Source organism: Fusarium falciforme, chromosome 14, assembly GCF_026873545.1.
Source record: "Fusarium falciforme chromosome 14, complete sequence".
In the NCBI taxonomy this organism is placed as follows: Eukaryota; Fungi; Ascomycota; class Sordariomycetes; order Hypocreales; family Nectriaceae; genus Fusarium; species Fusarium falciforme.
The window spans coordinates 391,566-402,403 of NC_070557.1; the positions used below are offsets into that span (position 1 = coordinate 391,566).

At 49.3% G+C, this 10,838-nt stretch overlaps 2 protein-coding genes across 2 annotated transcripts; both read right to left on the reverse strand.

Annotated features, from left to right (window-relative positions):
• Positions 1-1,539: 1,539 nt before the first annotated feature.
• On the reverse strand, positions 1,540-3,267 carry NCS54_01501200 (Hypothetical protein; the record flags this gene model as incomplete). Its single annotated transcript, XM_053160125.1, has 7 exons — positions 1,540-1,690; positions 1,741-2,247; positions 2,294-2,406; positions 2,495-2,760; positions 2,823-2,995; positions 3,055-3,094; positions 3,141-3,267. The coding sequence occupies 7 exons, from the start codon at positions 3,265-3,267 to the stop codon at positions 1,540-1,542; spliced, it is 1,377 nt and encodes a 458-aa protein (XP_053016100.1).
• Positions 3,268-7,189: 3,922 nt separating this feature from the next.
• Positions 7,190-9,620, reverse strand: NCS54_01501300 (Fungal specific transcription factor; the record flags this gene model as incomplete). The annotated part of the gene is made up of 8 exons (XM_053160126.1): positions 7,190-7,697; positions 7,760-7,779; positions 7,825-8,451; positions 8,501-8,769; positions 8,829-9,011; positions 9,077-9,327; positions 9,399-9,505; positions 9,570-9,620. The coding sequence occupies 8 exons, from the start codon at positions 9,618-9,620 to the stop codon at positions 7,190-7,192; spliced, it is 2,016 nt and encodes a 671-aa protein (XP_053016101.1).
• Positions 9,621-10,838: the final 1,218 nt, after the last annotated feature.

The window sequence follows — 10,838 nt, forward strand, 5'->3', positions numbered from 1 at the left end:
TAGGGAGGTATTGTAATAAGTAGACTTTATTTCATTATCCATATCTTATCTGCTTTTAATTCTCTCTCTATTTATTCCATGCTTTATCTTTAGTTTAAGTTTATATATATAAATACCTAGAACCTCAAAACTCTATAAATCCACGGCGCCTTTTCCAAGAGCCGTGTTCTTATTAGCACTCACTGTGTTTTCACGTTGCATTTGCTATCGCCACTGAGAAACGAGGACGAATACCATCAAGAGAGACCATTGCTAGGTATCTGAGTACCCCTGCAAACATTGGACCCATCATGGGACCCGTACATTTCTACCCTATTACTAAGTACTTTGGTGATGGAGACTAGGCCACATTTCTCCCAGAAAGATATGTTCAAGGATTGGTTGTCACGATTCGCTTTCACCTCACAAGCCCGAGCCCAGTGGATGGGAATTTAGTTGCACTAAACTCCTCTCTGGACGACTTAGTCCGGCCAGTCTTGCTATTCTGGCGATATCACGACCCCCTCGCAAGTCGTGGATGACTTAGCAAGGACCCGAGTTGGGGTCAGCGCTGCATCTTGTTAGCATGCAATCAAAAAACAAGCAGAAGGCAACTACAAACCTGAACTCCCAGTTATCATAAGTTCGTCGTCCGCCCTTGGAGCAGCCCTCGACCTCAGTGTTGAGGTAGAAGTAGCAGTCTCCGTTGGTCAGGGTCCCAGCGCTCTTAGCAACGCGCTTGACTTCAAAGTCGACGTGGAGACCGTTGCCGATCTGGACACAGCGGGTCTTCTTCTGGCTGGCGCTGAAGGATCCTGCGAGTCTGTCGGAGCGGCAGACCTCGTTGCGCAGGATGTTCTGGACCTGGGGAATGTTGCCGCCCCAGGTTGCGCCGGAGTTGTGGCAGGCTGCGTTGGAAACAGCCGCAATGGGGAGAAAAGAGAAGATGATGGTGGAGAAATGCATGGTAGGCAAATCGAGATTCTGGAGGCGGGTCTTGTTGTGCTGAGAGTGATTGAGTGAGTTGATGAGGAATGGGAAGAAAGTGGTCTTCTGGCCCCCTTTATATGTCTGTAAATGAGAGTGCCTCTCTACGAGAGCTCAACTACGGCGGATGCGGGCAGACTTTCCGCCAAGCGGACCACAGACTAGCCAATACGAGACCACCCTCTTCATCCTATCTTTACCGAATCTCCTGGTGCCTGGCACTTCTCCAAGATGTGGGCCTGCATTGAGGTAAAGCGGAAGAAACCTACTCTGACGAGAAACTTCAGTAAGCAGCCACGATCCACATGGCCAATGAATGAACATACTCTATATAGCTCATTCAATACCTAGGTAATTCACAATGGGGCAGTAATTCACAATGGGGCAGTAATTCACAATGGGGCACGCCAAGGTTGACGAAAGTACGGGGCCACATAACACGTAGCGCTTATGACATCTATCTGTCTACTGACCACATCTTTACATCTACTGACTAGACTCCACGGTCACGGTATCCTCCGACAACGCTCTATGGCGAAGATGGATAAAATTCTTCAGAAATGCTATGCATGGTTAGCCAGGTAGCTTTTCACGGGCACCCCTGATGAACTTGCCGATGTACACTTCCATCTCGTAGCAGCCCCAGCTGAACGTAGCACGCATCAGCTCTGCCACGAAATAAGACCTTTCGAGTTTAGTTGAGCTGGCAAGGCCAATAAGAACCCTAATCTTCACTATCAGTTGAGAATTGGATACAGAGAAGCAGATACATACGCCCACAGGTGAAGGTATGGAAGGCCTGCCCACGACTTGAGATTGATGAACCGAAGATTGCCATATAGAGCACACATGTCTGCCCAGTTGGCGCTGTCATGAAAGCCAGCTCTCTTTTGCATTGTGCGGTGTACAATGCGAGATGCTATGGCACAAGTCTGCATAACAAGTCCTGAAGGGTCATGGGTTGGGAGAACCCCATCGGCCACATCATCTAGGCTTACAATCCCGGCAAGTGCACCAGACGGCTCATTTCCGGCCTCTTGGCTGCAAAAGTTCTTGACGGCGTCAAAAGTCTGACCCAGAATCTGTGCAAGCGTCGTGGAGATTTCAGGGCTAATGAAGCGGCCGACGAGCAAAAAGTCCTCATCCTCACACCGCAACAGGGGCGAGCTAACCATGTGGTCACCGCCGAGCTTCTCGGCAGCTTGCCAATGAAACAGGGGCTTACCAACGGAGTTAAAGGCAAGTTTCGTTTCCAGACAGATGCATTGCAAGAGATCAGCCCTATGGGTAATGAGTAAGGGACCGAGACAAGGGGCGTCGCTCTTACATGACCACAATGGCCTGCATGGGTGGAGGCATCTTCTGTAAGCCGCCACGGGTCTTGATGAAGCGCTCGACTGCACCTAAATGAGTGACAGTGCAGGGACCAAAGCGGACCATCTGCAATGGCCAAAGGAGCCACGAGTGTCAGTCAGGGCGGAGTCTTATCGGTGAACAGCAACCAGCTGTAGAGTGGAGAGACTCATACCTCAAATATGCCGAGGATGGCGACCGGATATACAACCTGGTACAACTCGGCGTTTGTGGCTGTATCAAGGAATCCTTGCAACTCACGGATAGCGTTCCACTCGTAATAGGGGTACGAGAAATCACTCGTGCCGCGGAAAGCATCCAAAATGCCGGTTGTCAGCAGCCAACCAATGTAGATGCACGCAGACTTGCTCATGTCAGGCCTGAAGAAGTTGGGCTGGTGGAATCCAACAAGGACGTATGCTTCATCAAGGTATGATGAATCTGCAGGTGAGACGTTAGAACTTGGGTCAAAGTGAGGTGTCTGCCAGTGCCAAGACACTTACACGCGCCACATAAGCACAGATAGTTCTGGAATACCCTTGCATGGATCCCAGTATGATGATGGCCCGTCGGCCCAATGTCGCAAGGACGGGGTAAGATAGGCACCAACTTTTGAGCTCGTCTTTGGGCCAAGCCGAGAGACTCGGTGACATCTCTTGCGGTCTCGGCTCGAGTTCTAAGTAGGGATGAGTTAGACAGTGAACATTGTCGTCGGGGAATCGGGCAAGGATGTACTCGGCGCTGCCTGAAGTTGTTTCTAGCTCTGCAGTTTTCTCTGTGGTCCCTGTTAGCCAGGCCCCCAGCGATTGGGGAATACTCACTCTGATTCGTCGTCTCCTTCTTCTTGGCCCGAAACGAGACCATGGCCTGAGACCGGACAACAAGCTTCTGGTCCCTGCTCAGCCTGGGCCCCTCATAGTTAACAAAGATGTCAGATTTTGGAGGCATCATGCAGGTGACAAAAAGGAAGTGCCGAGTGTTCGAAGTCGAGCAACCGAAGACTGTTGGGAAAAGCCGGCAGTTAAATGATTGGATGCTTCAGCGTTTACCCTTTTAGGAAACACCCCGTCAGGTCTCAAGGCACGGCCGTGCTTTAGGCGATTATTTAGGCTCATCTAGCCGCACTCTCTGCAGCCAATCATCAACATCTTGGCATTTCAGCATTTGCCTAAAAGGGTAAAGTGACGATGACGCCGTTTTTGTCAGCAACGTCAGCTGAAGACGGAAGTAGCCGTTGCGTAGTGGCTTTAGACGAAGCAGGGCACAAGAAGCAATTAAGATACAGAATTCGGGCGCTAAGCTAAAAAAAAAAAAAAAAAAAAAGCCTCGTAATGGTCAATTCGGCGATCAGGGGCTCTCTGCTCCGCGTTATTGGTGGCTTGAGCTTGCGTGTCTATTATTAGGCAGCTGAATGACAAGGGACAGACTTGGTAACGGCTCCGATGCACCGTCATTCGAGACACACAATCCGCCAATGACATTAGGGATTTTATGTGTCTGATAGTATAAGAGACCCATAGGGCTGTTACAGACAATCTCGCCATTTCCGACCTCTCTTGGACAGCCTCAAATAGGCTGACTGAGGTGGTGATCAGCCATGCGATAAAGCCCTCTGGAGTCCTCCCCCAATCTGTCTTGTCTCAAACACTTCAGCTTCCACTCCTTGCTCTTACTCATCTTAACTAACGAAATCATGTTGCCTACGATTCTGCCCTTGGGCATTTTCGCCCTGATTTGCGTTGGCAATGCCAACCCAATCCAAACATATCCTGACGCCCGTCCTTCTACGGACATTGGGCCCAAGAGCATCGCCCCGACCGAGGCCAGCGATGGACCGGCTTTGCCTATCAAGGGTGAAGTTGGGGATGATCTCGAAAAGCGTATTGCACCAACACTCACCTACTATCCCAATGAGGATTCCCAGACCTCTGCAGTGGTCGCCTTCCGCCCATTTATCCCAGATGGAGACGGTAATAGGCTAGCTCTACCAGTGGAGCCTCGCTTTGGCGCTGATGTTGATAAGCGTGCCATTCCAACATCTACCTACAATCTCCACGACCCCGACGACCCCGAGACTTCCCATGCATCTGCAGATGTTGCTTTTCGCCCGTTTATCCCAGCGAAGGACGGGGAAGGTCTTGTCCGCCCTGTCGAGAACCAGCCTGAAGAGAACATCCCACAGGGAGAGGACTAAGGCGTCTCCGCCAACCTCGACCGGCATTGCCTTCCGGCCGTTCATCTCCACCCACTTCAACGACAGCTTTGCCTTGCCCATGACGATAGAGGCCAAAGAAGATGCTCTCGCGGGATACAATAATCGGCCACTAGCCCGGCTTGGATAGATCACTTGAATGGGGAAAAGAGGAAGGGGGCGGTGCTAGCGCGATAAACAGCAGAACAAAGACACGTGGACAATTAGGCACTCGGGTGTTACTTTGGGTCATGGGAGGTAGTCGCTATAAGGTCGCAAAGTTCTCCCTGTTTAAAACCCACCTCCTCAAGTACAAGCTACAACGTAGAAGCGATCTTGATTCCAGTATAATATACGTCGATTATAGTAGTATTCCTCATCCGATGTGAAGACATAGTATTTATTTACAAGGCCAAGCCATAAGTAGTACCACAGTAGATGAACGAGTAAAGTCGATGTCTCGATCTCTATCCCGCTCACATCCGCCCATTCTCTTACCCTCATAGCGTGCGTCACGTACTGCTCGCATCGCGCCCACGAAGTCGGTTCTGATGGAGGGAAAGGGCTACCAATCACCTGCCGAGCTATGCCGGAATAGTATGCTTCACCGTTCTCCGGCTTACTCGGCCCGCTCTCTATCCATGGTACCTTGCTTATAGTTATCTGCATTATGTCTCTTACCCCTAGTCCATATCGTATAGCTTCCTGTATAAGCTTAGGCATCTCATCGCTCCGCCTGCTATACTAAGCCATTTCTAAAAGCTATTATTGATAGGATAATTAATAATTTCTATTTATAAGAGAGTAACGTACTTGATAAGTAAGCGCCGCAGTCAAGCAAGTGCCGCATTTTTTTTAACCCCCTCTAGAGTTATCGCGATAAAAATACCATAAACTATTTAATTAGTTAAAACTACTTACTATACTCTTCCCTAGACGTCTTAATCACTATCTGACACGTCCTTGCATTATGGCCGGGCTTGCCGTAGATACCATAACGCCGAATACCCGGTCGCGCTGACCTTCGTTGATTACCACTCCTCGACGATTTACCCACTACCTACGCATCTATATCCATTTGATTAATTGCTTGCCTTCCTTCCTCTACTGTCATTACCCCTCTTTTCTGCAGTCTAGTCCTTTTTGCCCTCCGGCGCCGGCTTAATATCTCATTCGCCTCTCAAAGGTCTCTGACCTTAGCCGTCAATAAGGTAACCTGATGCATAATAGCCTTTGTCCCCTTTGTAAGAGACTGTAGAGCCTCTAAGATTGACTCTGGCGAGCTACTTTGATGCCTTCTGATCCGCCTTTCGAGGTATTTAGACTGAGATCCGGCCTCAATTACGGTCTTTGGGGTCCTTGAAGCCCAAGGGGTCGATGGTTTAGCTGCCTCTTTAACCGGCGTTGGCGTCCGTAGCTGAATATTAAGCTTCGAGACCATAGTTTCTGGGTTAAGAGGAATAAGGCTAGCTCCTTTAAAAGCCCCCTTGATATTTCTTTTCGTTATAGTGGCCTTATGTGCGGCGTAGAAGGCCAGAAAGAACTCGGTCTTTGAAACGTGGGTTATAGAGCATCTGATTAGACGCTTTATTTCTTGACCATAAGCCTTCTTTAGCACGCTAAAGTACCCGATGTTAAGGGGCTGGAGTAAATGGGAGGAATGAGGCGGCATATAAAGCCGGATAATCTTCTTTTCCTCGTAATATCTCTCGAATTTGATGGAGTGGTGACTTTTGTGGCTATCGAGGATTAAGAGACGATAGCGACTATTTGATCGCTTGGCTATATACCGGTCAAAGTGCTTTAGCCACTCTAGACTGGTCTCATTATTGGTCTAGCCATTTTGGGTCGTTGTAATAACCTAATCGCCCGGGAGGTTGCTTTCTCGGTACCAGTTGGCGAGGTGATATTGGCCCGCGCCAATGATAAATGGCTAGATCGCCTGGCCTTCCGCATTGATCGCTTGAATGACCGTAATCCATTCCCGGTTTCCAGGCTGCACTGATTTCGGCTTTGAACGCCTTTCTGAACCTATGACGACTATTCCGCTTGCAATTATGCCTATAAGAAAGCTAGTCTCGTCAAAGTTATAGAGATCATCTGATCGGATGCTGTACTTCGCGATTGTATTCCCTATGAGCCTAAACTAGTTGCGGATAATTATTGGGTCTTCGTATTTAGCTCTCTGGTAGTCGTATTTACGAAAGAAATGCGTCTTAAGGTCTGGGTGCCGCTTAATGAAGTTATGAGCCCAATGCGTGCTAACTGGTGATGCGTCGCGGTCGGCAAGCAATTGATTAGCTATTTCTTTTATACCACGAAGCCTAGGGGGGAATCCTCGCGAATCCAGATCGAGAATGAAGTGAATAAGGATCTCTTCCTCTAGATCGGATAGCTTGCGCGATTTCTGGATGGTATCGCGTCGAGATTGGATGCCTTGCTGGCGGCGACGTAGTCGTCGCTCATCGACTGTATAGGTGCTTGCGGCGCGTCGGATGCTTAGTTTTGGGTTATTTTGAAGGGCCTGAAGGGCAAGAAGGGTTCTAGCTTTAATAGTAGTAGCTGACATATTGGGTTGTTGAGAATCAATTGATTAAATGAAAGGTTAGGTGTAAGGTAGAAAAGTGCGGCGCTTGCTTGACTGCGGCGCTTGCTTATCAAGTACGTTAAGCTGTTATTTTATTGTTTATCTCTGGCATCAAAGCTCAAAAAGTCCTGCCACACTTCGGGCTGGTAATCTAATGGAATATTCCAGTCTAGAAGGCCAGTGAACCAGCCACCATCGTTTGTGAAGCTGAGGTCCTCCAGGTTCATTTGCTCCTGCTCGGCTGAGGCTAGACTTTCCCCTCTCAAAGGGCTTGGTATAGGGACGGCGAGACTATTGGTGTCGTTGCTAGTTACTGCTGTTGACGCCGCAACAACTGTCTGCGCCATTCCGGTCGAACACGGGTTCAAACAATCCAGTGGGAGCTCTACTCCGTTCTGTAGGGCACGAGAGGCGATAGTAGCGAGAGCCTTGATAATATAATACGAGAACACACTCTGGTGGTTGGGATCGTATCTCTCGAAGAAGGAGACAATGTTGTTAATGAGCTGAAGATCCTGGAAAGCTCGTTGCGTTGTTTTGTTCTGCAGGATGCTGATGAAGAGAATGTCAACGCTCCAGGCGACTTGATACAGTAGGTATCTGTGCGGTGGGAGAGGTCAGTTGGGGCTTAGCCAGTGAAGTGGGCTGTAGATGAAGCCTACATGGTAAATGGATGGTCATTCTGGTGGTAATTTAGCAATGAGATGGCCGCCCTCGACGCACCTACGCAGAGGGCAACACTGGGCATAATAGCGCCGCTCTCAGCTTCGTTGCCTTCATCTGCTGCACGAAGCCGGAACGCAGCAGAATGAATGGCAACGATGAGCTGGAAGTACGTAAAATGCAACGTGGTCAAACACATCAGTCTACTATAATCTGCATCCACCAGTGCCTCTGTCGGCTCAGGCCGGATCATCTCGGGGATGCTGTCGCGCCATTCTTGCAGCTCCCGGTCAAGTTGGTCGATCTGCGACTCGGATGGAGTGATATTCCCGAAGTAGAGCGAGGAGGAGATCCTGCCCTGTATCTGGGCTAGGCGAACTTGCTGACGGAAAAAGTTGAGGGAAACATTGTTGGGGTAGTAGTACATTCCATACCCATCGGGAGGATGATCGTCAGGGAGCTGGAGCAGGAACTCGTCGCCGATGAGTGGAGGCTTCCCCGTGCGAAGCATCAAGTCATGGTCCACGATATAGGCTTGCCAGAAGAGACGACGACGGTGAAGAGATTCTGCCGCGGTAAGACCCGGATGATGATTGCTACGGTGATAGCCAGACAACAAAATGGGTTGAACTGCGAGGCTCAAGAGAGTAATAGCAATATGATTATCCCACGTGAAAACAAAGTAGAGGACCTAGTGAAGTTTTAATGATCTTGCACTCTTTGGGACTGGGGAGGTTTACCATCGACAACAGAGCACCCACGTGAAGTGTTGTAGGTCTCTGCAAGATAACATCCTGCACCTTTCTCATCGCATTTTGCAGGTACTTTTCATATTCGAATGAGTTTCCCATACGGCTTCGTTTGCGCAATGTGTGTGCGAGGATGATGTTGACAGCCATATACCATCCCGAGTCGCTGGGTGGCTGGTCGTAGAAGTAGGTCTGAATGGCGGCTCGTACTTCGTCTTCTTGGAAGAGGCGTATGTCATGGTTCTGGGTCATGAAGAAGTCTGAATGAACTTTATCAGCCTTTTCCTTGCCAGGCCGTGGCCATGAATGCATTCCAAACCATTTACACAATCCATAATGACATCGTTCGGGGGGAGAGGATGAGGTGTATTGGACGAATCAAGGATCCGCCGAGTTCCAAGGCTCGGGGTTTCAAGGCTGCTTATAATTCTAGCAAAGCTATCGTCCCCAACAAGGCCGTTGATCTTACGAATGCCCCTAAGCGAGAATATGGAGCAAGCACCTATCGATAATGAGTTACCTGGGTACCAAGCTAGCAAGTGGGTATCTGGCACATTGAAACCTTACCTGTGGAAGCTGTCCTGGCTTCACTTGGGGCGCCGGAGAAGAACGGTGTCCTTGCTGGTGTGACTGACTCCGACGTCCCTTGCGCGGTAGTGCGGCAACGTTGACAGTCATCAGAATCGTCGACGTTGTTCATGGTGCTTGTGTCTGAGCCTTTGGTTGCGAGATTGGGGGAATCCGTAATCGGATCGAGCTGGAGTTCTTGCACCAACCGTTCCATCTTCGCCAGTCGCGCAACGATGTCCTGGTATGACCTCAATGCGGAGGACGGGCCAAGTCAGCTTGCATGGAGGGAGATGGATCATGATCAGCAGGCATCACTCACCGTCTTTGTTGACGACGGCTTGGATACCGCCTTGATTCAGGCCATACGCATTCTTGCCCGTATTTCAGGCAGTTGCTACAGACAGGCGTCTTGTGGTCGCATTTGACCTTGGCCAGCCTCACGTTAGTGACTTGACTTTGCCCAGTAAAGGCGGTTGTTTCTTTGCCCTACCTTGCGGCGCCGACAGGGGGTGCAGGCCAACAATTTGACATGTGGCCCCATCTGCAGGTCGTCAACGGGTAGTTCGCTTCTTGCCTCGGACGGAGATTCCATAGTCGGCGCATCAAGGAGCGGAGGAACGAGACGGATGAGCTCGGGCTGGATGGTAACGGCTTGGAGTTCTCCCTTGGTGCCCACGAATTCGACGTTGAGGGACTCTGGGACTACAAAGTATCGGGCAAGGGGGGAGATCGTTTATCTATTTCCTCTTGTTACCGGTAATTATCCGACACTGCGGTGATCTCCTTCAAGTATCGTAAGAGCAAGCTAACCTAATTGGGTGCGGTTTCACTGCTGCTTTTATATATGAAAACACTATACTCTTGTCTTCGCAATGGTCTTGCGACGTTAAAACGCAGTAGTCCAAACCAAACAAACAGCCATTCTAAGGATATTAAGAGGGTTTGCAGGGTTCTAAGGTCTGCTTTATATTACATAGCAGTGATAATAGGAATAAAGGCGGGACTGTGATCTCTAGAGGCTCAATTCAAAATCTAAAAGCAGCGACATGACAAATCTTGAACTAGGCTAGACATGGTGGTGAACTTGGAGACGCTAAAGGGGCTCAAGCGGCTGCGGGTCTTGTGAATTGTCCATCCGAAACTTGCATGAGCGTGAGGCCACGCCTTCACCAATGGGAAAACAGACTGACTGGAATGCACAGTCACCTAAAATGCCACGGACATTCTTGGTCATTATCCGCCCGAAACCTGCATGTTACTCGGCGTTTACTTTATGGGTATAAAACCCAGACTACACTACCCTACGACAATTTTGTATCTCTATTAGCAGCAAAAGTTGTTCAGTTCTGCTTGTTACAGTCTCAAGGCAACCACAATTGCGCATCACATCATGTACCGATACACCAACATCTCGCAACCCTTTGACCACCGCCCGCCCCATGGTGGAATGAGCTGGGTTGAAATCCCAGCAGTTGATGTTGCCGCCTCCAAGGTCAGCTGGAGTGCTAGCATCTTAAGCTTTCGGGCCACAGTTCCCGTATAGGTCAAGGTGGTTCATGTGCTAACTGACCCTTGGCTCAGAAATTCTACCAGTCACTCTTTCCGGCATGGAAGTTTGGAAACGAGACCAGAAATCCCGATGAATTTATCAGCTTGTTCAAGATCGAAGAACCATCATGTTAGTTACGGCGCTTCTCTCCTTTTCCTCTTCTTTCCTTTCCTTTTCTTTCCTTTTATTTCCTATTTTTTTAAAAAAAAA